The sequence below is a fragment of the Aspergillus lentulus genome (genome assembly GCF_001445615.1).
Source record: "Aspergillus lentulus DNA, contig: Alt17, strain: IFM 54703, whole genome shotgun sequence".
NCBI lineage: Eukaryota > Fungi > Ascomycota > Eurotiomycetes > Eurotiales > Aspergillaceae > Aspergillus > Aspergillus lentulus.
In genome coordinates, this window is record NW_028322112.1 from 842,385 (window position 1) to 869,319 (window position 26,935).

General features: G+C 50.0%; 9 protein-coding genes and 4 non-coding genes across 13 annotated transcripts; 3 read left to right on the forward strand and 10 right to left on the reverse strand.

Annotated features, from left to right (window-relative positions):
- Positions 1-419: 419 nt before the first annotated feature.
- pmt4 (dolichyl-phosphate-mannose-protein mannosyltransferase) lies at positions 420-2,885 on the reverse strand (the record flags this gene model as incomplete). Its single annotated transcript, XM_033560596.2, has 3 exons — positions 420-871; positions 931-2,575; positions 2,640-2,885. The coding sequence occupies 3 exons, from the start codon at positions 2,883-2,885 to the stop codon at positions 420-422; spliced, it is 2,343 nt and encodes a 780-aa protein (XP_033416487.2).
- A 670-nt stretch (positions 2,886-3,555) lies between these two features.
- Positions 3,556-4,707, reverse strand: ALT_9319 (uncharacterized protein; the record flags this gene model as incomplete). Its single annotated transcript, XM_033560595.2, has 1 exon — positions 3,556-4,707. One exon carries the CDS (start codon positions 4,705-4,707, stop codon positions 3,556-3,558), a length of 1,152 nt encoding a protein of 383 aa, XP_033416486.1.
- Positions 4,708-5,432: 725 nt separating this feature from the next.
- Positions 5,433-5,506, reverse strand: ALT_t194. The gene has a single exon. It is a non-coding gene; the product is annotated as a tRNA-Val (tRNA).
- A 901-nt stretch (positions 5,507-6,407) lies between these two features.
- Positions 6,408-8,132, reverse strand: ALT_9320 (sugar porter family MFS transporter; the record flags this gene model as incomplete). Its single annotated transcript, XM_033560593.2, has 5 exons — positions 6,408-6,655; positions 6,704-7,492; positions 7,542-7,708; positions 7,758-7,963; positions 8,016-8,132. The coding sequence occupies 5 exons, from the start codon at positions 8,130-8,132 to the stop codon at positions 6,408-6,410; spliced, it is 1,527 nt and encodes a 508-aa protein (XP_033416484.2).
- A 2,034-nt stretch (positions 8,133-10,166) lies between these two features.
- ALT_t195 lies at positions 10,167-10,240 on the reverse strand. The gene has a single exon. It is a non-coding gene; the product is annotated as a tRNA-Val (tRNA).
- Positions 10,241-12,907: 2,667 nt separating this feature from the next.
- On the reverse strand, positions 12,908-12,981 carry ALT_t196. The gene has a single exon. It is a non-coding gene; the product is annotated as a tRNA-Val (tRNA).
- A 274-nt stretch (positions 12,982-13,255) lies between these two features.
- On the reverse strand, positions 13,256-13,329 carry ALT_t197. The gene has a single exon. It is a non-coding gene; the product is annotated as a tRNA-Val (tRNA).
- Positions 13,330-14,673: 1,344 nt separating this feature from the next.
- ALT_9321 (putative MFS transporter) lies at positions 14,674-16,356 on the forward strand (the record flags this gene model as incomplete). The annotated part of the gene is made up of 4 exons (XM_033560592.2): positions 14,674-15,681; positions 15,739-16,103; positions 16,166-16,265; positions 16,333-16,356. 4 exons carry the CDS (start codon positions 14,674-14,676, stop codon positions 16,354-16,356), a joined length of 1,497 nt encoding a protein of 498 aa, XP_033416483.2.
- Positions 16,357-16,673: 317 nt separating this feature from the next.
- ALT_9322 (cytoplasmic dynein 1 intermediate chain 1) lies at positions 16,674-18,886 on the reverse strand (the record flags this gene model as incomplete). Its single annotated transcript, XM_089600583.1, has 3 exons — positions 16,674-17,801; positions 17,854-18,666; positions 18,752-18,886. The coding sequence occupies 3 exons, from the start codon at positions 18,884-18,886 to the stop codon at positions 16,674-16,676; spliced, it is 2,076 nt and encodes a 691-aa protein (XP_089455080.1).
- A 361-nt stretch (positions 18,887-19,247) lies between these two features.
- ALT_9323 (ATP synthase subunit e) lies at positions 19,248-19,695 on the forward strand (the record flags this gene model as incomplete). Its single annotated transcript, XM_089600584.1, has 3 exons — positions 19,248-19,268; positions 19,340-19,526; positions 19,625-19,695. 3 exons carry the CDS (start codon positions 19,248-19,250, stop codon positions 19,693-19,695), a joined length of 279 nt encoding a protein of 92 aa, XP_089455081.1.
- Positions 19,696-20,197: 502 nt separating this feature from the next.
- On the reverse strand, positions 20,198-20,971 carry ALT_9324 (CSN8/PSMD8/EIF3K family protein; the record flags this gene model as incomplete). The annotated part of the gene is made up of 3 exons (XM_033561983.1): positions 20,198-20,469; positions 20,529-20,710; positions 20,775-20,971. The coding sequence occupies 3 exons, from the start codon at positions 20,969-20,971 to the stop codon at positions 20,198-20,200; spliced, it is 651 nt and encodes a 216-aa protein (XP_033417874.1).
- Positions 20,972-21,371: 400 nt separating this feature from the next.
- Positions 21,372-23,969, forward strand: ALT_9325 (dolichyl-diphosphooligosaccharide--protein glycosyltransferase subunit STT3; the record flags this gene model as incomplete). The annotated part of the gene is made up of 6 exons (XM_033561982.1): positions 21,372-21,501; positions 21,579-21,602; positions 21,690-21,770; positions 21,858-22,451; positions 22,506-23,637; positions 23,699-23,969. The coding sequence occupies 6 exons, from the start codon at positions 21,372-21,374 to the stop codon at positions 23,967-23,969; spliced, it is 2,232 nt and encodes a 743-aa protein (XP_033417873.1).
- A 467-nt stretch (positions 23,970-24,436) lies between these two features.
- On the reverse strand, positions 24,437-24,868 carry ALT_9326 (cytochrome c oxidase assembly factor 3, mitochondrial; the record flags this gene model as incomplete). The annotated part of the gene is made up of 3 exons (XM_033561981.1): positions 24,437-24,528; positions 24,621-24,745; positions 24,855-24,868. The coding sequence occupies 3 exons, from the start codon at positions 24,866-24,868 to the stop codon at positions 24,437-24,439; spliced, it is 231 nt and encodes a 76-aa protein (XP_033417872.1).
- Positions 24,869-26,935: the final 2,067 nt, after the last annotated feature.

Here is a 26,935-nt window from a genome sequence, read left to right on the forward strand (position 1 = left end):
TTGTTTGCTCTGAAATATGAATTCTGTTTTCTCATTTTGGTTGCTAGCTCGCATGCTACAGTAATGGTAGACAGTAAATGAAGCTTATTGCTAACGGATATCAAAATACATATATAGAAAGATGTAGACAGTATAGACTGGAAGGACGGAAAAGAGAAGAGATTCCACGCTTGGGCGTGGCTCGACCGCGAAGAATTATTTGTGACCAATGAGGAAAGGGCATCACTAACATCATCATCCACCGTTCACTTGTGACGGAAGCTCCTAGTTTGCGGTAATTGCACAGAAGCTCCCGGGGCATTGCTTCACTGAATATCAGTGAAGGAGAAAAGGAACCCCAAGAGGCACAAGAGCCCATCATACCCCAACTGGACATCCTAGCCAACTGCCAGGCAATGCGCCTCCTATAGAAAAGCTAATTATTTGGCGAAATGCAGGTCATAGCCCAGCCATTTCCGTGCATTGACGCCCGCAACATCCAAGCCAGGGGTACCGTACGTCAGGGGGGCAAAGAAACAGAATCCCCAGATCGTCACACTCAGAATGACCAGGGTCGCAACCCATCCGGCAATGAGCGACTGGCGACCCATTCGTTCCTTCGCGGTGACAAAATGACCGGCGCTACCATGCGCCTTGGACTTGCCGGTTGGATCATCCTCCTTTACAGCTTTAGCAACCGAGATCGGCTGCAGGTTGAAAATGAATTCGATCAGGGCTCCCGCGACCATACAAGACGCGACGTGAGCCGGAAGGTAATGGTGAAGGAAACGCTGGCGACCCATCAGCCAGAAGGGGAAGTAGTGGGCAGCCCAGCAAAGGAACAAGAAGGCAGTGCTGTTGTAGAGACGAGAACGAGCGCCACGGCCCCAAACTAGAAGACAAGGTTAGATCGAGAGTCGTTGTATGGACTGGAGGTTCCTTGATACTTACTTTCTTCAAGAGCGTCGACTCCGCGGCGAAGGGACAGCTGATCAGCGCTGATGACCCCAACAAAGACAGCCAACAGACTGCTGGCAATCCACCATCCTATGGGGTTACCAAGGAAGTAGATCTGCTCTCTGGTGTCATTCTTGGTCCAGAAGCTGACACCTCGGAGTAAGAAGGGCCACTGGAAGGGCTCGCTGGCGTACGGATGGCTGCTGGTCAGAGCATTGTTATGGAAGAACATGGCCCGTTGCAGCTCAAGGTACTTGCGCCAGAAGGGGAGATGTTTGACCTGGCGCTCTTGCTTCATCGCACGGGGGCTGTCTTCCTCCAGCGACTCGATTGTGTCCACGAACCAAAGATTGCTCGTCTGAAGGACATTTTTGTTACCGTTAATCTCGGCTTGCTTAAAGGCCCACTCAGGAAGGGGGGTTGTATGGGTCCACATTGCGACGCGAGTGGGCACATGGATCAGCTTAAAATGACTTGAGAGAGTCCGGAATTCCTGTTGAGGCTTGCCGTTCTCGATCTTGATCTCGAACAGCGTGTCGTTGTGTCGCTCACCATTGGCCAATTCATGAGAAATGGTGGTAAATTCCTGGTTGGTGGGATAGTAAGGAGACGCGACATCATGCGTCAGCAAAATGGTGTCAGTGCCGACGTGACGGAGCTGGACGGTGTCGCCATTCTTGACGCTGTGGCCTTGCCTGTCGCTGTCAGGATAGGGAACAGAAGGCAGAATCTGCCAGTGATTGTTCGTATCGTTGAATGGGTATCCTGTGACCTGCTGGCCCTGGCTGGAAATACGGCCGTCATCATAGCGGAGGGGATACTTCTCCCAGTGGCTGTGAAGGAACACCTTGGTGTCCTTGTGTCTGAGGGTGATTGTGTCATAGTACTGAATGCCGATCGACTGCGCCGACATGAGGTTGTCACTGAGGGTTTCCTGGAACTCCGGGGTCATGAAATCATCGCCTGGCCCGGAGCGGGTGAGAATTGCGAAATGGACCTGGAACCAGAACAGGTAGAAGAAGAAAGGCACAATTATGAGGGCAAATGCGCGGGCCGCAAAGTGCTTGCTCCAATGGGTCATGCTGAGAGCTCCCGATGGGCGGTTGATATCCAACAAGTTCCACAGGTCAACCAAGACCGCAGCACCAATGGTGACAAACGTGAAGACACCGACATACTTCGTAGAGATGACGCAGCTGAGACTAACGCCCGTCAAGAGCAGCCACTTCCACCATTTACGGCCAAAGGGTTCATGGCGCAGCTTGTAGAAGCGAACGTAACACAGGATGCTTAGTGCCATGGAAAGAACCAAGGAGGCATCCAGCAGAATCAGTCTGTCCTCTCCGACATGGGCATTATCGAACAGTACGAGACCGGCAGCCAATACGCAGGCCGGCAACGAGTATCCGGACTCCCACATGATGAGGAAGACCACTGGGATGGTCAGAGCCCCCAGAGTGGCCGGCATTGCGCGGAGAGCGACATAGGGAACTTTGTTATCGATGTAGGAGTCGCCAATGTTGTCGAACAAAAAGTGGCCATCATAGCCAATCAGCCATCCCATGAAAGCGAAGAGCAATTTGCCAAATGGAGGGTGGACGTCGAAGAAATATGTTCTTTGTAAGTAGTAAGAAGCGAACTGAGAAACCCAGTCCCATGTCAGATTGTTCAATCCATAAATAATGAGGACAGGCTTCACTTACCTTGCCAAAATGCACCTCGTCAAAGACCACTTCATTAGGGTAGGATATTTTGTAGAACCGGGTAATGAAAGCCAGGATGGTGAGAACGACTAAGGCCAGCCTATAGTCCCATCCCGACTGGTTCTTGGGAGCCACGCTCGGCTTGGATGAAGACAAAGGAGAGGAGGCATCGTCCGAAGGCAATGGAGAATAAGCCTCCTTCCTCCCGCCTCTCTTGCGAAGAGAGGACGAAGGAGATGAAGACATGACCAGAAGAAAAGTACACAACAAGAAAAGGGAGCTAAGAGAATGACAGTCGATCACCTAGATAAAGCTGGAATTGACAGATAAGATCAGCGAACCAGAACAGAACAGTGAAGATAAGCTCCAGGATCAGAGGATCGCCATTGAGCAATAACTTACAATGATGATCACGGAAAGCACATGGTAGTGCGGAGTACAATACAGTAGAACAGATGGTAGCGAGGCTTGGAAGAGGAGTGGGGGAGGAAGATATACTGCCGGCTACCTATATTTACGGGGGGTCGGTTGTCCGTAAGCGGATTGCGTGTCATTATTCGGAGGACACGCGGAACGGAACAAGACGTTGGTCCGAGCGTCGGCTCTATCAATTATTTACCCTACCTTTATGAAAGTATTGAGGCCGACAACATGCTACCCTAGCAAATATGATGCTTGATTTATCTTTAACATTGATGGGATCTGTGCTAATTCCGAGTAGTTATTGATTCCAATGTTGTGCTTGACCGCAAGCAATCTGTTGTCCTAAACAAATGGATATCCTGTGAGACAGTGATGCAACTCCCAACGCTCAAAAAAGGGCAGCAAATAGGATGGTATAATGTACAAAACCAGCAATATCAATAAGAAGAGAATCATTTGTCGTAAACAGCCGTCCTCAGCGGTGTCACCAGATTTATTCCTCATCAGACAAATTCAACAACTCCAATTCCGTCTTGACCAGAGATTGAAATTCTGCACGCGAGATGCCCGTAATTTTTGCAAGCCGGAATAGGCTTTTGATATTGGAGCTGATATGTTGCTTCACGCCGACTTCACATGCAGACTGATGCTCCGCTTCCTGTTCCAACTTTGCGACTGCCGCCTCGGACGCAGTGGACGACGTGGAAGACGGCCGAGGATGATCTAGCGACATCGCGGTGGTCTCGTCGGCAATTGTTCCATTGGCGTAGCCGTTCGTTCGAGCCGATTCTTCCAAGCTTGAGTCATTCACCTGCTGCCGCAGCAAACTCGCCAGCATGTCTCCGTTCAGCGAAGTTGGACCAACCTCCGACTGCTCCTCTGATGGGTCGTGGTTATCCATTGCGGGTTGCACATCAGCGTAGCGTGAGAAATACGACGCTTCGGACGTATCCTGGCGGTGGAGAGACGACAGTGGATTGGGGGCAGGGGGCTTGACGGAAGGCGTTCGGCCAGGTGTAGCATCGTACTGAGCCCAATAGCCGTCGTCATCATCCTCCTCATCGTCCTTCTCCTGGGTGTGCGGGGCGACCTTTTGATCCTGCTCTGCCTCCCTAAGAGCATCCTCCACCAGTTGTTCCTTTGCCTGAGCATTCGCCTCCCCGATCGAGAATGACCAAACCCCATCGTTTTCGGCGCCGCCTTCATGGGGCATCAATTCAGCGACACGCCATCCGGGTCCACCTCCGTCTTGATCACTGCGACACCAGAGGTATATAGCTTTCAAGCTGTATTCCGGTAACAGAATTCGCGAGTGCAATGTCTCCTCGTCCACCCGTTTGTATGCAACATGAACTTCTTCTGGGAGTTCAATCTCCCCCGACACTGGGTGAGGCTCGAAACTGGCGCCATCCACCAGCGCTTGAAGACGCTCAGCCTTTTCGGAATCCCAACATAGTAACCGCAGCCACGAATCCGTCGGAGATGTGGAGACTGAACTGAGGATCTGAACACGATGTCGGAGAATAGGTGATAGGAGGGGTAGAAGCACTGGAGGAGGGCGGGTCGAGACAAACGCTGTGGGAAGGCAAGCCAAGAGAGGAGGGAGCAAAGTATGAGGATCGGGGGGAGGAATCAGCTCAACCATGGTGCCCTTTGTAGGAATACCAACGTTATCCCACTAGAGATCAAGGATGATTATTGTTGTTATGGTGGAGGGCAAACGAATTCAATAATAATAATAGCAGACTTTTGGTTGGCGGTGAAGGCTACAATAGCGGGGGAGGGCATCAAACTAAGGAAGAAGCTGTGGAGAGGAATTCAGAGTTGGGAGAGAGGCGAAATGGCTACATATATGTACGATTTTTCGGAGAAAGCTGGACAGCCAGAGCCTGGGGAGTCGAGCCATTCCCCATATGCCATACATGGATATTATGATTATGCTCCATATCATGAGACAGCTCCGCAGCTCCCTTCGCCCGAGCTGCAGCGAAACGTGGGTCCTTTCTAAGGGGAAGCTGCGGGGGGCGAAATCGGAAGAAATGATATTGGCATATCACATCGCCGAGTGACGGAGTAACTGGGTTGTCAGTTGCAATTCCTCTTTGTTAGACGTCAAGAAAAGAGGAATTGGCCACTGAGACACTCGGGATCCCCGGCGGAGGATCGAAGGATATGCAAATTGTGATATAATACTAAGGGGACAGGGAGGGTCAGGTTGTTGGAATGGTAGATATGAAAGAGAGAAGGTTTGATTTGATAGTAATTTAATAGAAGCCAGTACGAAATGATAGAGCTTGCAGTGAGAAGGAAAAAATAACGATTAGGGTGGCATCGATAGGATGTGCATATATCAGAAAATCAAAAAATTAATGACCAGTGCCGGGCTCGATCCGGCGACCTTATCGGTGTTAACGATACGTGATAACCAACTACACCAACCGGCCAATCGTTGGATTGTGAGCATCTTTTTTGACTTTAAGAGCAAAACCTTAACGATAATGGACCGTACAATGGCTAAGACAAAACAGTGGAGAACTTGCCCTATTGCTACCACCCAACTAGAGCTGACCGCAATGCTCATAAAGTTTGTCTGCAGTCTGCCTAATAACTTGGACGTATCGTTTCTTTCATCACAGACCGGAGGAATTTCTCCGGTTTCAATTCAGCATAATCCGTACCGCATACAGGCCCGAGGGGACGGGAGCAGTCTGCACAATGTTCCTATGTCGACAGCTGCCTAAGACTTCAGCCTTCTTTCTGAGTTGTAGTTCCTTAGCGAAAAGCATATCTCTTTCCCTTTGCAACTCCTTGCGCTTTGTAAGGTGCGATTTATGTGACCATAATATATCTGGCCTGCGAGGACAATCGATTGGGTCGATACCAGCTTGCTTGAGATCTCTCCATTTCTTGCTCAGTGAAGCCTCTGGCATCTTCCCCGGCTCCTTGAGTGTATGACGGGTGCCTGTTGACCGGGGATGGGGGACGATCAAAGCTTGTTTGGCACTCCGGCTGTGCAATTCGGTTAGTGTTCGAATCCCAATTGTTTGTTGTTTTCTGGTTGGAATTTGCGGGGAAGGAAGCGTACTATGGTGGGGTATTTAGTGTAAACTCATATTGATTCGGTACAAGGTGAGTTAGTGAATTTTCATGTATGTATCTTATGTATCGAATGGAACGGGGTTGTTCGTTGATGGAGAAAGGAGAGGAGTGTGGAAGGTCGAACTTGATGTAGTGAGGTTGATGTAGGGAGTTGAAGTAAGTCACCTAGTGTATCCTCAGGCACAATACCATCTACCCAACAAATAATACAACATATAAGGTATACCCGAGATCCTACTCAGCTGATCAAGAGACCTCCTCGATATGTAGCGTATTCTTCAACTCCCGCGCCTTCTCCGTGCCTGCAACGCCACCCACGATCGCATTCTCCCCATCAAAGTACTTCGCAATCTCCTCCAACGGCGTATTGCGCGTCTCGATGTAGAAGAACCACACCACCGTCAACTCCACGCCCAGCCACACGCAGTAGAAGATATAGTACTTCCACCCGAGGTTCTCCAGCGCAATCGGGTTAATGTACTGGTTGAAGAACACTGCGGACCGTCAGTACAGAACTTATATACGACGTCGGGACCACTTACAAGCAAGATCAATGCAGAGCCACATCACCGTCATTCCCTTAGCTCGGATGCTGTAAGGGAGAATCTCCACGGTGTATCCCACCAGAAGACCCGACCATGCGATATTATAGAACACATAGTACAGGTAAATCATCGCAATCACGGCATTGGCCGCATTGTGATTCCCCGCGATGGCATACCGTGCCGAGCAGATCGTCCAGACAACGAACGCCACCAACATGCCCACCGTCGAGACCAGGAAGAGCTTGCGCCGTCCGATCTTGTCCACAAAGAAGCACATTGTCAGCGCCACAATCATGTTCAAGATCTGAAGACAGCCATTGATCAGGTTCTGCTGAACGGAGCTGGTATATCCGATCGAGGCCAAAATCTTGGCAATATAATAAGACACCAGACCGTTGCCAGACCACTGCGAGAAGAGTCCCGCAGTAATGCAGATGATAAGACGATGCCGATTGCCCTTGGTGCGGATCAGCTCCATCCAGCTGTTGCTCTCGAATTCCTTTTCAAGGCGGATAGTCTCCTTGATCTCGTGCATTTCCAGCTGAACAACCTCGTCCCGTTGATTTCCATTCGCGTGACAGTCGGCCAGCACCTTCAGTGCCTGCTCATCCTTACCCTTGTAAATCAGGAAGCGGGGTGACTCTGGCACGAACCAGACGAAGATGATCTGGAGGACCGACGGGGCAGCCTGGACAACAGTCGGTGCTCTCCAGGACCAGTTACTATTGATGTTGTTTGTGCCAAAAGTCAGCCAGGCGGCGACGATCGCGCCAAGGTACCATGTGGCTATCTCAGGTTAGCGGTCAGTACGCAAATCACGGCAACCTGTCCTTACTGTTGTAGATGGTTGTAAAGATGGCACGATGCTGGGTGTGCACCAGTTCCGTAATCAGCAAAGGAGAAGCTCCATGAGCGATAGCTACTCCGAATCCGATCAAAAATCGCGCAGCCAGGAACATGCCATAGTTGGCACTAACACTCTGGAGAACGACACCCAGGATCCTAATACGATCAGCACGATGTACCCGAGGCAATGGCTTCAATCGCGTACATGATGAGGCAACCAATCAAGATTCCCATTCTCCGTCCTAGGATATCAGCTGTATAGGGCACAGCGGGCAACGCCGCAAGCGAGCCAAGAGACATGATTGCATTGAGGATACCCAACATTGAGCCTTCGGGGTGGTTGAAATACTCTTGCCAGTGCGGAAGAGTCTGCAATCCATTCATCATCGACCCATCGTAGCCATTGGTTGCCTACAGGAGGATATCAGTGGTGACCATGATATGAATTGTAGGAAAAACATACCGCAGTCAAGACAACCAGCATCAGACAGATATAGGTTTTTCTCATCCCAGGATCCTTGTACCAGGTCACCCTGGGGAACTGCCGTCCGGCAAGTTCAAAGGTAGACGGCGAAGGCATGGCGAATAAAGGTGTGTGTGATATCCCCTCTGGTTGCACGCAATCTCCCACTTGGCATCAACTCTGGGCTCTCTCAGAATCGAACGATCATCGTCGGTGGGACGGGAGATCTTAAGAACAACGGTCTACGAGGACATTCTACCCTATTGATTAAGCCTGTTCAACCAAAACACCCCTGCTGGGTCCAAATGCTCCAGGCATCGCGGTCTCGTGTGGGTAACCGGTATACCAATGCCGACCTGGGAAATATCGCTGTGGAGAATTGCCTGTCAAGGCACGACCGACTCATTTCGTTCCAGTTTCCCAGACGATCCCAGGATAAATCCATATCCAAGCGCCAAAGGCGAACCACTGGGCCATACATTCAACCGCCAGTCCGGCAGTTGACTCCACAGTACGACGGATTTACCCAAACAGACACCAGGAGACACTTCGTTAACCAGGAAGAGGATTGAGAAATGAATTCAGGCTAATTGAATGAACGGGAGTAATAAGAAAAGGGTGGCGCGATCAAGTCGAGTCGCAGGATCAGTCCGGGGGGTAGAACGAGCCAGTATGACCGCGGGGATGATAGTCTGGGGTGCCAGAACCGCAATCTAGTACCCGTCTAGTCCCCATGCGGAACTGGCCAAGACCCTAAAACCGCCCCCTGGACTCTGGACTTCTATTAGGCCTAAATCGCCGAGGAACGGCGGACGCCACGCATTGCTCGGCGACAGCCATTGTTTGGCCCGAGATTGGGATCATTCAGCCATGTGCGAGGATATCAGCGTTCAAGCATCCTGCAGGTCTCGGGTACATCTCTCCGTCAGATTGAGGGATCACTATTCGACATTTATCCCGCCACTGCCATACAGGGGGAAAGGGTGCAGTTAGGAAAGTTGCTTGGGTGGGAGATAAGCATTCAGGGACACAGCAGCCTTCACCGGGTTAAGAAAGAGGCTTCGGCGGCTGCACGCCTTAATACTTAGCATAGCGTTCATGTCCGCTTCTGTGTCCATATCCGTGGGTATCGCCTCGGCTGCTAATCGAGGCTTCTTCGATCGCTTCTTTTTTCTTTTGACCACGCTAAGTCATCCCCGGAGCTGGCAACGATGCTACTCCGCCCAATGTTAGCCCTTTTACGGCCCACCCTGCGGTCATTGCGGAAGGCAGGTTGGCTCTCATCTGCCCGAATTTCCTCTCCCTCGACCAGGCCCAAGTCACCAGTTTCACCTAGAGACTTCTGTGCCATCTCCTCCAGCAGGATCCCCCATGACGATAAAGCGGTCTCATCCATGCTGTGATAGCCATCTTAACCCGGTCCCACGTCGCATTGTTGTAGGAATCTGTCGAGTAGGCGTGGATTGCTTCCAGAATATCGGAACTGGGGAGAGGACAGTCGGATGTAAGGGCCTCATGGGCGAAGGAGAAGTCTTTTTTTGCGTAGCGAATTGGAGCGTTCTGTCAGCGGAAAAAGACTTCTTCTGGACGTGTAGGGCAAAGGTTCGAAGACCCCATAATTCGGTACTTGGAAGCATATAACACCGACAGTAAGAAACCACGGGCGTTTACCCGACCAGGCATTCGTCAGTCCGGTGCGGAAGAACACACCGATCATAACCAACCAGCCACGCCATCGTAAACGTTCGCCTGTCGGAACGATGTATCACCGACCAGAGCCTGGTCCTTCGTCTCGTTGTGGGCCCGAATAACAATACCCTGACTCAATGAGAGAGATGTGCCGTGGGACATAGTGAGTCCGAAACGCCAGGAAACAGTGCCCTGAAAGCATCAAGGTGTGTTCCAATCATACAAATGGCATCCTGCGGGAACGAGTTGCATTCATCTGATCTCCAAAAGCCGGATATCAGATTGTGGGTTGGTCACGAGTCTTTTCGAAAATGGAGTAAGTTGCCTCTCCGTTATCTTGCTTGTGTCTGCACCCCGGTCCACCGCTTTTCCTTTACGGTTACCATAGGCTGTATATCCCAGAATTTGAGCAGAACCCTTGATTTTGAGATGAAAAGAAGCAGCAAAAAATGAAATAAAAAATGACCAGTGCCGGGCTCGATCCGGCGACCTTATCGGTGTTAACGATACGTGATAACCAACTACACCAACCAGCCAATTGATGGGAAAATTTCAAATTTTCAATAATATAGTCAGTACCCACAAATTCAGGTCTGTTGCCCTGTTAGATAACGATATTATCCCCGCAAGTCCGGGCTATGGTGTGCATAGATTGGTCCAGTAGTTTATCGTTAGGATATAATTCACTCCTCGCTTTGAGAATGCTCCCACTGAATCAGCTACTTGGTTGTTCAGAGACGAATACCTAAGGTTTCTAGTAATAAGCCAGCTAGCCGCCTGCACTCTGATATCACCGCAAGTCCATATATCTGGAGCCTTTACATATAAAAGACAGAATCACTTATAACAGTGATATCCTAATTACTATAGCACAGTGGTGTCTATAGCTTAATTTAACTAGGCGCAGGTATAGTAGTTCCTACGTTTCGCCTCCTACACTTCGGCCTTCGATTACATGTTAGCCGTTAACGACCGTACAAATGCTAATCTTTCATATACTCTTGGTCTTAAATGGGCCTCTCCTCAGATATCAGAAGATTTCAAGGGCAGCAGGTCGAAGGGCCCACTGAAGCATCATGCATGAGGTATCAATTGCTATGATAGCTAGAGCGAACTTGATCAGCCTGTACTACACGTACACTCGCACGAGCGAGCAGGGCTCCGGGGTCAGGGGCGTATCTATGAGATGAGGGACACGGGGAGGTACCGGGATGGAGGGTGAACACCGCTATCATCTTCCAGACAGACTGCAACCTGAGTACATTCTCCTTCTTTTGCGTACGTCGTCCAGTGAGAGCCAGTACTGCTGCTTTTAACTGGCTGTCGAGGGTATATTGGGATATCAGGTATCACTGGACTGTGGAAATATGGGTTTGTGGGATAATATATATCCAAATGCCCACCCTTAAGCATCGCAGCTGCAGCTGCCACCTCCCCACGTCTCTCAGCCCAGATATGTTCGATAGACCCTGGTATATACCATAAGATTCCAAGCACTGTCATTGGAACAGCGGTATAGCGTCCCTGGACGCAGAGAAGCTGCGCAATCTCTGTAATCAGATCACTGTTGAAAGGTTGCTGAACTATAATGATTTCTATAAGGTAACTTCCGTCATCCCTCACATGGATTTGAAAGAAGATCTTTTGGGTATCTTCTGGAGTCACAGCGGATGAGGTCATCCAGATTCTGGTACGATGATCAGTCCTCAGATGAAGGATCCAAAGGAGGGTATATCAGCACCTCGGGAATGCGGTGCTCCAGGTTCAGGATACCAATTCCTCAAGCGAAATATGAAACGGTAATGGTGAACGATGACCAGGTCACAATCACGTCTGATATTGACATCGTCCACCGACGCCTTGCGGAGGCCGCAAGTGACTCTGAATGTACAGACTTCCTCAACCCCATTAAGAAGTCATTTGGTCAGCAGCGGCACTAGAAAAAAGCTTTTCAATTCAATTTTCCCTCCAAGGCGGTTCACCGTGGAGGACAAGGGGGAAGACACCCTTCACATGATTGAGTGTTGATGACTCATTTGAGGGAGAGATCTGGGAAACATGCTAGAAATACTTCAACCGATACAGTCTTCGATACTCTTAGATTAATTAATAGCCAATCAAATGAGATACTGCTGGTTTGATTAAACTCACCTGGGGCGCTTAACTCTTGACGGAGCACGCAGACAGTCAATGGCTGATTTAACCGATTCTAGTATAAAAGTATGCCTTGTAGAATAAAAACCCTGACCTCGGGGCTACCCATATACTGCAGTATGAACTACAATGATACGGAGAGATAACAAAAACAAACGAGATAGCAATATAAAGGAGGGTTTAGTATTATTTAACCTGATACGACTGCAGTCAGTGTTAGGTGAGATAAGAAGGATCTGTTATTTGTTCATATCCATCATATCCAACATGAGCGTGTCATCTTTTCCTCCTTCTCTACCTCCGTATATCTTCCTCGTATGCCAGGATAATGCACTTATCATTATATATAATCCATGCTAAGCATTCTTATCGACATATACATATAGAAGCACAAGTGCCTGGCACAGATGGAGTTATAGTAAGATAGGAGTAAGACCCCTCGAAACCAACAAGGACTTACTAGTAAGCATATGTGTAGTTATTCGAGAATGTACCCGAATTCTGCTTCAGTTGGCTTCTACCGTAGAAGGTATATCATCAACCCTCATGCACGCTCTTTCTTTATCTCCATTCAAATACAAACACGCTCCCAACAGCATATTCGCTCGTTTCTATTAAGCGCACTACAACTCTGGAGTATATAGTGCGGTCTCGGGGGTTGCTGGTGTCATGTAGCAAAACCTCCCACGCAGTGGCAAAGCGTAAATCACCAACAATCCCAGCCATGTCACTGTCATAACTAATACGGCAAGCGCTAACACAAAATTCAGCCTAATCAGAGAACCCCGTGTCATCTCTTCCTTGTCCCGACTACCAGGTGAAGGTACAACAACCCATCAGTGCTGAACCAAGTTGTATCGCCTCTTACATGGTAGTAGACAGCATCGGACTACTATCAGTCTCTCTAACTGACGAAGCCGCTAATAGCATAGAACAGCAGCACCAGGATCATATTCCTCACCATATCTATGTGGCGGGTTTCAAAAGGACATAAATAATAAAATAAAATAAAGCGACTCTGCTCGTGGAGTGAGAAAAGCAAAAAGAGATGACCAGTGCCGGGCTCGATCCGGCGACCTTATCGGTGTTAACGATACGTGATAACCAACTACACCAACCGGCCAATTGTTAAGGATGATTTGAGTTTTACCTCTATGTACAGGAACTAAGACCCCGCTTTCGCCATTCGACAAAACGAAGCAAGGTCGACAAGTCGTATAGTCCACATGTTTTTACATGTGATGATGAACATAACCATCCAGCTTCAGTCCCGAGTCAGTCGCATGGTCCAACCCAGTAAGTACCCTTTAAGTTCACGAGAAGGATGATCCAAGCGTTCTACCTAAGTCTTCATGGGGTATAAGCGTAAGTGAGGACTGAAAAAAGTAAAAATCAAGTGACCAGTGCCGGGCTCGATCCGGCGACCTTATCGGTGTTAACGATACGTGATAACCAACTACACCAACCGGCCAATCGTTGACAACCTCGGTCCTTATCTGGCTACATCAACCTGGACAAATATGAGAAAACCTACACGACGAGCCCATTACCGCACCATTACTCTCCCAGAAATGCTTCATACCCAACGTCAGCCGTGAGGACACCAAAATATTGCCAAGTGCCGAGAAGCCTTTGGCTGCGTACTATTCCTCGTCAATACATGCCTACCTCAATGTAAGCTTGTCTATCTAGAGTCAACGTACATTGTCATCATCATCTACAAAAGCTCACGCGAGATACGTCAGACAACGTCGCCTTACGCACCCTCAGGTTTATGGGTATACGATACGACGTATGTTACCTAGGGAAACGAGTGACGCAAACCAGAATCAAAAATGCAAAAGCCAGACACAAGTCCCAAATCCCCACGGCGTGGGAACCATGTAGGTCACATGACCTTCTCCTAATCCTAATGAGTACAATGTTGCTCCACAGAATGTAATGCTCTACCGAGTTGACATAAGGATTGAATCTAGTCATTTGAAGTCGAGTGGAGTACTTAGATAAACATACTTTTAGGTGGACTTGTTGCGACCTCAGTGCACTTGAATGTTGTCACTCCGCGAAGATATCCAATGTACGTAAATGAATGGACAGTCTGACAGCGATGAGCATCAATGGAGATATATGACCCACGTCGAGTCAACGACAACACTCATTGATCAATGTTGATACAGGAGCATTTTGTTGCACAGACCAGTACGACGGTCAAGGATTCTCTTTCTTGTTGGATTTTACTATTCACACCACTCGGTACATCTGCCTGTAAGCACGGATTACCAGAATGTTCGCCGACAGATAAAACAGACTATGATCTGGGTAAATGCTAGGATCTACTACCAAGCAAAGCAAGCAAAGCAAGCCTTAGAGTTAAGATCGACTCCTAATGGTTAAAAGCCGAGGTCAGCGGAGTCGAGGCTCTAACCTAGTGATGGAGAACATCTTCGATGATCTTCGAGAAGCGGGGAGCATCACTCAGAGATTGATAATGCTTGAATCAGCACTTCAGCAGCATTCCAATAATGCACCCGCGATTGAAATTCTCGGGCGATGCATGACTCACGAGTACTACTGTCCAATCCTGCAGCGTTACATGCTATGTGCAGGGCTCGGTAGTACAGAATATTGATAAGCACCGAGGTCCAGTCTTAGCTGTCAAAAAAAATTAAATCAGATTCCATCCAGCTGTCGAGGAGTGCATCTCACCTTTTGCTTTCCCGTTGTACTCTTCCTATACCCGCTGTATCATGACGGTCTTTTGAGTAACTCAACAATTCCATTCAGAAAGCAACAGCCCCATGTGCATGTGCACACAATGGCGCAAAAATGTCATTCAGTCAACGACGCCAGTGCCGAGAAGATGACACCCGCCCCCGATACAGCAAAAGAGGCGGCGCTTCTCGTTGCCTCAGAAGGACAGCCCATTATACAGAATGCCTCAGAGGAAGAATACACAGCATTGGAAAGACGCATTCGACTCAAAGTAGACCTACGTCTTTGTACCATCGCTGGGATCCTATGCAGTCTCAACCTACTTGACTCAGGCATTCTGTCATCGGCATCGGTCACAAGCATGTTTGAGGATCTTGACTTGCGAGGATCGCGGTATTCGGTCTCCATATTCATCTTCACGATTGCAAGTGTCGTCGCTCAGCTGCCTTGCACCGTTGCCGTGCGCTTGATCGGTCCCCGCATCTGGTTCGCCCTGATCACCTTCTGCTTCGGACTGATCACCCTCTGCACCGCTTTCGTCCAGAATTGGAAGCAGATGATTGCATTGCGTGTACTTCTGGGTTTCGCCATGTCTGGTATATATCCAGGATTGACGTATTTGATCAGTACCTGGTACACACGCAAAGAGCAGCAACTGCGCTTTGCGTTTCTGCAGTCCGGAGAGGTCCTTGTACTAGCTACGGGCACCATTGTCAACTACGCTCTGAACCGCTTGGACGGCAAAGCAGGGTTAAGAGGCTGGAGGTGGATGTTCCTTGTCCAAGGGCTCATCACCTGTGTCCTTGGCATCATCACCTACTGGTGGATGGTAGATTTTCCCGAGGAGTCGCACAAAAGCTTCTACTTCTTGTCCAAAATGGAGGCCAAAGTGGCAGCGCAGCGTATCCAGACGGATCGCGACGATGTCCTGCCTGAACCATTCTCCTGGCGCAAAATCCTCGTCAATTTCCTCGACCCGAAACTATACGGATTCGCTTGCTTGTTCTTCCTGCTCAACCTCGTCTCGACTTCGCTCAGTTACTTTCTCCCCATCATTCTCCAGTCGGGGATGGGGTTTTCAAGCAACCAATCGATTCTGCTCTCAACGCCGGTAAGTTTGACCTGTCTGTCACGAAGTCCAGGACTATCCCACCTAACCCGCTTCCAGCCATACTACTGGTCCGTCATCCCAGTCCTCCTCACCTCTCTCATCGGCGACACCTATCGTGTCCGCGGGCCGCTCATCACCTTCAACGCGCTGTGCGTGATAGTCGGGTTCCTGATGTTCGGCCTCCCATCCTCCACCGAGGTCACCGTCCGGTACATCGGCACGTTCCTCGCAACAGGCGCATACGTCTCCAACTGGGCCGCCCTCAACGCTTTCATGGCCAACAATGTCGTCGGGCAGTGGAAACGGGCCACCACTGCGGCTGCCGTAGCTGCGTGCAATGGGCTGGGTGGGGTGGCCGGGAGTTATATCGTCCGGCAGCAGGAGGCGCCGCAGTATACTACGGCCGTCTGGGTGTCTATCGGGTAGGTATCTTGTTAGCTAGGCTGGAAAGAAAGACGTTTGCTGATTTATTGTTGGTGTACAGGTCGCATATCCTCATGATCGTCATCGTGGGTGTCTTCGCGATTTGCTTCTATCGTTGCAACCAGCAAGCAGCTCGGGGGCGGAGGGTTATTCAGAATAAGGTATGCTCTCTTAGACTGGCTTGGTAGTAGGCCATCCCTGGTCTTTCATCGCTAACTAATGCGTCAGGTCGGATTTCGATATACCTATTAATGATCTACATCTAGTCGATAATGTTTTAGACGATAGACTGTTAGCCATCACGCTTTACTTGAAATAATCTTCGAACCATTGTTGGATTCTGTCTTCTCAAAGCAAGATTGCTCCAGTAATAGTTCTCCATACTATCCTCTGATTCGCCTGGCTTGAATACATGCATGCATACATCAACATGGTGTCCGTGGGGTATATGGTAAGTAAGGGGCACCGTGCAAAGAATCCTGGTCCATATTAAATATCGCGTAGAAGTCCAAAAAAATGTAACCAGCCAAGTGAATTTCGGACCAAGGGAGAAATGAGACATAGTTCATTCAATTCACGCGATCTCTCTGCTCCAATTTCCCAACTAGCCGTTTCATTGCCGTCCATTCGTCCGCGGGCACGTCCTCAGGCGTACCACTGAGGCCCTTTCCTACCTCAAAGACCGTGATTACACCATCCAATCCACCCGTTGCAAGTCGCTTGCCCTCGCGTTCTTCCCATGCCACCTTGTTAAGGCTTCGCGTCAGGATTCCGCCACGGCCCCGGGTCGGCGTGGTCCGCACAACTGGGACTTCGGTGTCCGAGCAGAGATCCCAGACCTCGAGATTACCAGCTCCATCGACGAGAGAGAAGACTCCGGGGCGATGAGGCGACCACCGGGCATCGTAGACCACATCCTCCCGGTTCAGATCGAGGATAGGTGAGACGACTTGCGTGGTCGCAATGGCAGCCGAGGTTGCCGGAGCGGTGGTGGCAGGTGGCCGCACACGCCACAGCTTGACGCTCCAGTCGAGACTAGAGCTTAACATCAGATCGCCGAGATCAACCGGGCCCTTCGCGGGATGGAAGGCAGTCGACATAACCGGCGCTGCATGGCCACGGTACGCGAGACGTTGGTCAGTGCCAGCCTTGGCCCCGGCTCGATCGTAGCGATGACAGGGGTAAATGCCTCCTTCTTCCGTACCGACGATGAAGAACGTTGGGTCCGATTGGGGGAACGACATGGTTGTGGGCGCCAGGTCCTCTGTTTTGGACGGTGGAGGTGTGGACAGCTCGAGGTACTCTTGGGGCTGGGAAAGCATATCAACGGTCCATCCGCAGACAACGCCATCTGTGGACGCGGTCAAGATATTATGCGCGTTTTGTGTGCCTATGATTGAGATGCTGTACACGGGGTGCGTATGCCCTGAACCAGTCAGGGGTGTCTTTTGTACAGGGGCACCACCACCGGCGCGGGATGATCGTGTATCCCAAAGCAAAACCTGCCCAGAGTACGATCCTCCGACGATGAGGTTGGGGTGGAACGGGGAGAATTTGGCCGTCAAGATATCCGAAGTCGAATGAAACACATACTCAGGCCGAGAATGCAAGTGTTGGTTCCACACCTGGACTAGGCCATCCGGTTCATGAGGAGCAGAGGGATTCTTCGTGTATGCTGCCAGTACTAGTTCGGGAAACTGGAAAGTAAGTCAGCCAAAAGTATCTTCATGGGAGTATGGGGCGACTGACCTTCGGAGAGAAACTCAAATCACTGATCATGCGTTTCTTGCTCCACCGCTCGTCCCAGAACTGGCAAACCTCCCTGATGCTTTTGCGCTTTCGTCCATGTTCGTCATCTTCTTCCAGATCGCCGTCAACTCCACCAAGCTCGTAGTCCGCGAGCACGTCGTACTCCTCATCTAGAGCACGCTCAATCACTTTCGCTGAGCGTTCAACGAAGTCGAGGAAGTCCTCTGAAGAAGTGACGGCCTTCAGTTCGTCCTCGTCGAGTGTACGTAAAGGATAACGTAGGTTTGTAGCCTGGGCACCAGGTCCACCAACAGCCTGCTGTTGGGTGGCCTGCAATTCCTCCTCAATTTCTCTGCGAAGCTTCCTTCGAATTTCCTCATCGTGTTCGCGGTCCCTCTTGCTGAGGCGTTTGCTCGATCCAGTACCATCCTCGAACTCTCCAGTTTCCGACTCCGAGTCCAGCAAGTCTGATTGGCCTTGCTTTGAGTCATCTGTTTGCACCCCCTTGCTGTATGTAACGACTTCTCGTTTAGGTTCAGGGGCAGGCGCAGGTTCAGTAGAGGCCACAAAGGGGTCCGTCACATCAGTCTGAACGGCGATTGACTGCGAAAGCGGTCTTGTAGCAGAATTGAAAGCTTCGGCGTTATCTCCACTCAACTGGCTAGCACTCAGTACCGAGTTGGGCCTGCTGCCTTTTCGTGAGGGGCCGTCTGCATGGCTCACAGAGGCCGATCCGGGGCGATCAACAAGGCGAGCAATCAGGTCATCGAGCTCAGCTCTGCTATCTGAGCGACTCGGTACAGGCGACACGACCTTTGCGGATGGTACGTCAGTGCCTGGCCTTTATTTTTTTATTTTATTTTATTTTTTTTTCACGCTCGTGGCTGGGGTAGCATACCTCTGAAGCATCTCCTCCGGTGCTGGCCCGACTCTGCGAGAATTCCTTCTGTCGTAGCTCTCTCTGGTGTCTCAGCTCCGCCAGTTTAGCCCTTTTGGCCAGAATTTCAGCTTTACGTTGTTGCACAGATGACATGACGGATTGATTGAGTGCAGAGGTCAAATTGGGGGAGTTCCATCCAGACCCTCTACTAATTGGTTATTATTATTTACATGCGGCTTCGCGTTCCGCAGATACTCCGTATCCCGTACCCCGTCGTCCCGCACCCAGAAGGAAGGCCAGGTTGGCGGATGACATAAGCGCAGAAGGGGCCGACGGTCCGGAAAAACTCGCGACAAGGACTTCGCCTTGACAAGCCCTCTTGTATAGGTATCTCCGTCCGTTTGCCTGCCATTGACAGTCGATACCTTTTGAAACGGTTGCTCGGTATTCGGCCCGCTGTTCATTCTTTCATTTGAATCCTTTTGCTCGCTTCGGGAGACAGGATCTTCTTAAAATGGCCTCACAGGGTGTTAACGTGAGTGTCCGCCAGGACCCATTATCGATTCCTCGCCCATCTGTACTGACATGAGTCTTGTTGCACTACAGGTTCTGCGCTACTCGGCTCTCGTTGCCGGTCTCATTTATGGCGTCTACCACCAGAACTCTATCACAGCTCAAGCCAAGCAAGCAGAGGCCGACCGTGAATATGCTCGACAGGAACGCTTGATCCAGCAGGCTAAGGCGGAGTGGAAGAAGAAGACGGCGCCCAAGGATACCAAGACAGAGAGTGGGGGTATGTTTTAACAGTCAACCGCTCAAAGACCCATCCCAATTATCCGGTTTTTGACTGGCAGCATCATGTGCGACATCACGCTAACTGGGTTGCTACAGTCATTACGGATCCCGAAGACAGCCGGTTCGACCTGGAGGCCTTCCTGAAGATGAAAGCTGGGGAGCTATAGATTCGATCATTGAGGATACTGAAATATAGAATGATTGGCGATTTTCCTCTTTGCGAAGACAGTACCTCCCTTTGGTACAAGAAAGATGGCTCGGGTCCGCCCCGAATATGTATTATTGATTGGTCTAATTCCCACTTTCCTGTTGCCAGCGAAAGGAATGATTTTCTGTTGTTCTTCTAACCTATAGACCTTCCTCCGAGACTTGTACATACCCTGGGGTGTCTGTGCATCTGTACACTACAGTTGGATCAGAAGAGCAAGAAATGTGTGGTTTCTCTGGTTTCGCCGCTCATCTCCTATCTCCCGGATGCTATCGAGTACTCCATGCAGGTTGTAAGCGACGCGGCATCACACAGGGCATGTGTAGGAGCAGGAAGCCATTTGAAATGGCTCTGTCAGGGTTGCCGGTGGCCACAACTACCGTCTTAATTCCTCCTCACGTTTTGAGTTACCATGGCTTCAGGCAAGAGCTGTAACTATTGGTGGGAACACCGACTTATTTTCAGCCAGAATGAGATCCCATCAGCGCCATGACCTCGCTCAACCCGTTGGAGGAGTGTCCAATCTTTTCCCTAGGAGTGGTAATGGGTCGGGGATAGAGGAGCCCGTTTTGCTCATCCCATCTCCACCCGCAGGCTGTAAATTTGCTTATGATAGCTGGATCGCCCTGCTTCGCGGCGGTTGCATCAAGGCCAAGGTAGTTTGCAGCCGCATCAGGCCGAATCGCTTCGTAGGCTCGGCTGACTTCCTTTAAGGTCTTTTCCTGAAAATGAACTAACCACAGGAATAAGGATTCAGTCAGTTGTCGATATAGTACAGGATGGGGCACTGACGTTCGTATTTTCGTACTGTTGGCTCGAGCATCTCAGGCCATGGTAGGTCTCTCAGAACCTTGTATACGTACTCATACTTCCGTTGCCAGACAGCGCGCAATAACCTCAAACAGTTTTGAAGGGTAGCATCATTTTGCGCTAGATCCTGTGGCATACGCTTCGTCATGGCGCGGGCCTCGTAGCTATGCAATATTGTGTTAGTAGTTAGTAGGCTGCGTGTTGGCAACTAGAATTCGTGGGACTTACATGTCATCAAGGAGAAGATGGGAGAAGAAGAAACTCGAATAAAACAAGCTCAAAAGTTCTGCTTCTTCGCTATTCGACGTTGAAAGAAAACAGGCAGGACCCTCATATTGTGACAATGTCTCGTAGAGGACAGCAGACGAACGAGCAGTTGCGAGTACCGTAGACAGCTGCTCCCGAGAGAGGGGCGGTAGATCCATTATGGAAATAATCTCCTTACTGCTGTCTGTCGGACTATGATGGAAATGGGGGTCCTCTGTCAGTCGTGTTGTTGTACCTCTCTGGATGAAATATTGCGTAGGTCAACTAGCGATGCTGATGCGGGGACAACTCGGAGGACCCCCAAGCTTCTCCGATAATTGATTTGGTTTAGATGCGGATACGGACAAACTAGACTTCGTTACGTAGACTGACTTGCGTACCGTACCTGATGCCAAGCCTCCAGAAGAGACCACCTTGCGAAGCTCTCCCCCCAAACAGTATATTGGCGAGACTAAACGTCCAACTACCTCCCTCTCATCGGCTACTGAGCACGTCGAGAGAGATATACTCTCTTTTATTTTTCTCAATTGATATTTCTTTTTCATTGCTCTGGCCATTATGGCCGAAACACCTGTTGATGTTCTCCTAAAGGGCAAGACTGGCAGAAACACACGCGGCCTTCTGCGGATTATTATCCTATGTACCATTGCTGCAGCAGCAGTTGCCAGTCGACTCTTCAGCGTTATCCGTAAGTCATTGAGGGAATCAAAGTTGCTAAATTTGTTAATCTCTCATCAAATCGACTGACCAATTTCCTTCTACCAGGCTTCGAGAGTATCATCCACGAATGTATGTATAGGTCAATTGTATATTAACGGCCTTCGGCCTTCAACGAACTTCGAATGAACGAACTAATACTGATGGTCCATGACATAGTTGACCCCTGGTTCAACTTCCGAGCAACAAAATACCTAGTACAGAATGGTTTCTATAGCTTTTGGGACTGGTTCGATGACCGTATGTGGTTCCCCGCCGTACAAGAGTGCATGAAGCAACATGTCACTCTCCTGGAGTGCTTCTAGACTAATCGGAGTTCCAACATAGGGACATGGCATCCTCTGGGACGTGTCACCGGTGGCACATTATATCCCGGTCTCATGGTGACGAGCGGCGTGATCTACCATATCCTGCGATTCCTCACTGTCCCCGTCGATATTCGCAACATCTGTGTCCTGCTGGCGCCAGGATTCTCCGGCCTGACTGCATTGGCAATGTATTTGCTGACATCCGAGATGTCTCATTCGCCTTCTGCAGGTCTTCTTGCAGCAGCTTTCATGGGAATCGCTCCTGGTTACATCTCCCGATCGGTTGCCGGAAGCTACGATAACGAAGCGATTGCCATCTTCCTGCTTGTGTTCACATTCTTCCTATGGATCAAAGCTGTCAAAAATGGGTCTATCATGTGGGGAGCGCTGACCGCGCTTTTCTACGGCTACATGGTGTCGGCATGGGGTGGCTATGTCTTCATTACGAACCTGATCCCCCTGCACGTTTTTGTACTTCTGTGCATGGGTAGATACAGCACTCGCATCTACATCAGCTATACCACATGGTATGCGCTGGGCACTCTGGCTAGCATGCAGATTCCCTTCGTCGGATTCTTGCCTATTCGAAACAGCGACCACATGTCCGCCTTGGGTAGGTCCACGCTTCGCAAGTCTAAATGGACGTTCAGCAGCTGACATTTTGCAGGTGTCTTCGGCCTGCTTCAACTTGTGGCTTTCGCCGAGTTTGTCCGCAGCTTCGTCCCAAGCAAGCAGTTCCAGAGGCTTCTGACCGCCATGATTTTCATCACCTTCGGTCTCGGTTTCCTTGGGCTTGTTGTTCTGACTGTGACGGGAGTGATCGCTCCGTGGAGCGGCCGATTCTACTCCTTGTGGGATACTGGCTATGCCAAAATCCACATTCCCATCATTGCCTCGGTCTCGGAGCACCAGCCCACCGCTTGGCCAGCGTTCTTCTTCGATCTGAACTTCCTGATCTGGCTTTTCCCTGCAGGTGTCTACATGTGCTTCCGCGATCTCAAGGACGAGCATGTCTTCGTCATTATTTACTCGGTCCTTGCGAGCTACTTCGCCGGTGTCATGGTTCGACTGATGCTGACCTTGACCCCTATTGTGTGTGTTGCGGCTGCTCTGGCGCTATCGTCGATTCTCGACACCTATATGGCCACCACTTCCCCGACACCTGCGTCCGAAGCCAAAACAAATGAAGACCCGTCTTCAGAACCTCTTCGCTCAGTTCGGAAGCCCAATGTTGGAATCACCTCCCATATTTCCAAGATTATAATGACGGCGTCTGTTGTCGTCTACCTGCTCCTGTTTGTTGCACACTGCACCTGGGTAACTTCGAATGCATACTCTTCTCCTTCCGTTGTCTTGGCTAGCCGGATGCCTGACGGAAGCCAATACATCATTGACGATTACCGTGAGGCTTACTACTGGCTTCGTCAGAACACTCCTCAGAACGCTAAGATTATGTCATGGTGGGATTATGGCTACCAGATCGGTGGCATGGCGGACCGCCCAACCCTGGTCGACAACAATACCTGGAACAACACCCATATTGCCACGGTTGGTAAGGCGATGAGCTCCCGCGAAGAAGTCAGCTACCCCATCCTCCGCCAGCATGATGTCGATTACGTGCTGGTGGTGTTCGGTGGTCTGCTAGGCTATTCTGGCGATGACATTAATAAATTCTTGTGGATGGTCCGTATCGCCGAAGGTATCTGGCCCGATGAGGTCAAAGAGCGGGACTTCTTTACTGCACGGGGTGAATATCGTGTGGACGATGGAGCGACCCCAACCATGCGCAACAGCTTGATGTATGGATTCCCTTTTTCCTCTCTTATCTACTGCTCTGCGTCATGCTAATTCGGAATTCAGGTACAAAATGTCTTATTACAATTTCAACTCTCTCTTCCCGTCAGGCCAAGCTGTCGACCGCGTCCGTGGGTCAAAACTTCCCACAGAAGGTCCTCAGCTTTCTACGCTCGAGGAAGCTTTCACGAGCGAGAACTGGATCATTCGTATCTATAAGGTCAAGGATCTTGACAACCTTGGCCGAGACCACAACCAGGCTGTTGCCTTCGACAAAGGTCTTAAGAAAAAGCGGAGTACCAAGAGGAAGGGACCTCGGGTTCTGAGAACCGAATAGAAACAGGATTGAAGCTTTTCTTCTTGACTGATTTATAGCACGACACGAGTACAATCATACCAATGACTGTCGGGCATTATTTCTCATTATCCATAATCTTATCCCCCCGGGAAGTCCGATGGAGACGAAGGGTGGTCTAGGTTCGAAGATACCGGCTTAGCCCGGATATAAGTGATTCCGTAGATGGCAAGGCGCTTCAGAAGCGATCCACGAGCGTGAGCAAGCTGAGGGCCCGATTCAAAAAGTGTAGGTGAGATCTTCTGATAAAAATGTGGTGAAAAAAGAGGCGAGAAGAGATCGAAACAATTCCAATATAAGAACAGCATAGAGAATATACAGCGAAGACAATTAGTTTGTCACCCGGACTCCGTACCCCAATACACCATGGCTGATACAATGATCGAACAATTGGCCACAAGTGGCTTTGAGAAGTTTCCCAACTCGTAGGTAGAAGTAGACGGGATGGCTCATTGCTTCTGCTGCTGAGGTTTCGCGGGAGTGTCGGGGACCTTCACGTCGGAGAATTCGTCCTGACCAACTGCGCGGATGGTGTATGCATCTGGGAGGGTTCCTTCAGTGTGAGCAAACCATGCTTCTCATCGTGGCTGTTCTCTGACACATCAAGAAGTGGGGGTCGTGTGGAGTACGTACAGACACTGATTGTGAAAGCGACGAGGCCGAGTCCAGTAAGAGCATTCTTGAAGAGATACGGGCGACGAGCGCGAAGGAGAGCCGCCCCGGCGCGGTAGTCCTTGCCGTAATATGTCGAATTGAAACTAGAGAGAGACGTTGGTCAGCGACTCGTTCGAAAGAGTATGGTGCGATTGGAATTGAGCCAGCTGCACGTAGTTGCTGCAGATAGTGCGGTGGATGGAGTTGACGTACATTCCTGCAGGCATTGTGTGCAAGTAGGGTCTGTATGTTTGAATGCACGAAAATGTGAAGATGATGGAAGTCGGAGCGATTTCTACGCCAATATGTGAAGATGATGGAAGTCGGAGCGATTTCTACGCCAATATGTCTGTATGATGACCAGAAAGTTGACTATGATTGGAACGCGGGCAGAGAGCAGTCTCGGCGTTTGTGGTGTGCTTTTTCTGCCGGCAGAACAAACGCGGACAGCGGCTGCTAGCTGTACTATGTAAAGCGTTCTCCTGTTGCCAGCTTCGGTCCTGACCATTTCTCTCAAATGGCATCTTGCATCTTCGTCAAATAGTTATCTCTACAGATTCACTGACTAAAGACTCTAAGCTACTGTTTTTTCCCCCATAAAGTAGCAGTGAGTGTGGTTCCTCCCAGCACCCATACAAAGAGCTCTCGGGTCGGCCAAACTCGGCATCCGCTGGCGGACATCCAAGAAAAGCGCCAATCCTCGCCATCTCCTGCTGTCTGCTACTACTAATTCTATTATCGTCATCACCATCATCGTCGTCGTCTTCAACACATCATCGCCAAAGCCAATTAAACGACAATTAGTAGATCCAGACTTATACGCTGCTCGAAACCTATTCACCCATTTCACGGAGGGTTTGTTTTGCGGAAGGCTCGAGTCGCCAACGACCGCTGTCCTATTGCGTATCCGGCTATTCTTTACGCGTCCATGGGGCGTGTCTCGTGAACGCCGTGCTCTTCGTCGGTCCTATGTCTTAGGCCGATCTTCTTCATTTACAGTATTTGTTTGCTCTGAATTTATGCAGCGTAGACACTAGCAAGGTGGCCAATACCTCGACCATACCATATCTCGAAATATTCTCCCATCCGGGCCCTTTCATTTAGCTGTCGAGCGCAGTTATTATGTCTGAGATTGCGGCAAACCACCTTGCCGACCAGGTCGCACAGCTCAATGCAGCTCGAAATCTCGTTCTCGGCGACGCCGCCTTCTATCCGCAGATTGTGAACGGAATCATTCCAATCATCGGTGCGCACGCGCGATTGGAACTGCGACGATGGGGAGCGGAATTTCTGGCAGAAACATTCGCCAGTCCCGCTTTGGCGACGGCACAAAAGGAACAATTGGCGGGCAGGGTGTTACAGACGATACGAGAGATCTTAGAGTTGCCTGAGGGAGACACTCCGGTCTTGAAGCATATAGTGCAGATTGCGGCCAGCTTGTATCCGTTGGCTTTTAGACACATGTATGTGATCAATTCTTTTCACTCGTCGCGCTGGAGACCTGTGAAGGATCATGCCCTCGTAGATGCTCGCAACGAGGAGGCGATCTGGTCTGAAATTTGCTTAGTGTCTGTCTTTACTGACGCCTGTACTCTATCACAGAATCAATCATCCAGAAGACAGCGCTTTGTGGGAGAATATGACGGCTGTCAAGCAAGATATCCTGCGCAAATGGGACTCATCTCCTTATCCAGTCAAAGTGTGCTGTATCAAGTTTGTTCAGCGGGTCGTCCAGGTGCAGACACATGGCCCCATTGCTGACCCTAGAGTATGTGTACAGCCCTCTGACTATAGTCTTTATTAAGACCTGGTTGTTGTTGACAATCTCCAGCGCCCCGAACATAATGAAACGTCCCTGGCCATCGTTCCCAAAAATCACTCCATTTTAGCTCTACCCCATCTCGAGGCGGAAGCCTCTGGCCTGCTCGACAGGCTACTGTCAGTTTTCCAAGAAGACGCTAGGTACCATCAATGACCTTCCGAACCGCTCAATGTGCCTCGTCGCTAATTCTTCCATGTAGCGATCCTCTCCTCGTTAACGCTACGCTAAACTGCCTGGCGGTGCTGATTCGAAATCGACAGTCCGTTGGCAACAAGATCATCAATGCTGTTCTGAACTTCTACCCTGCGAAACAGGTGCGCACACCACTGACGCCTGCTATCCGTGTTGGCGTTAAGTCGATGGAACGAACGGCTAGGGCGTTGTTTGTAAATATCTTGAAGAAGTGAGTAATTGCGAAGACCTGCGGGTGCGGGCACAGAAAACTAATGGGTCGATAGAAATCCGAGCCATC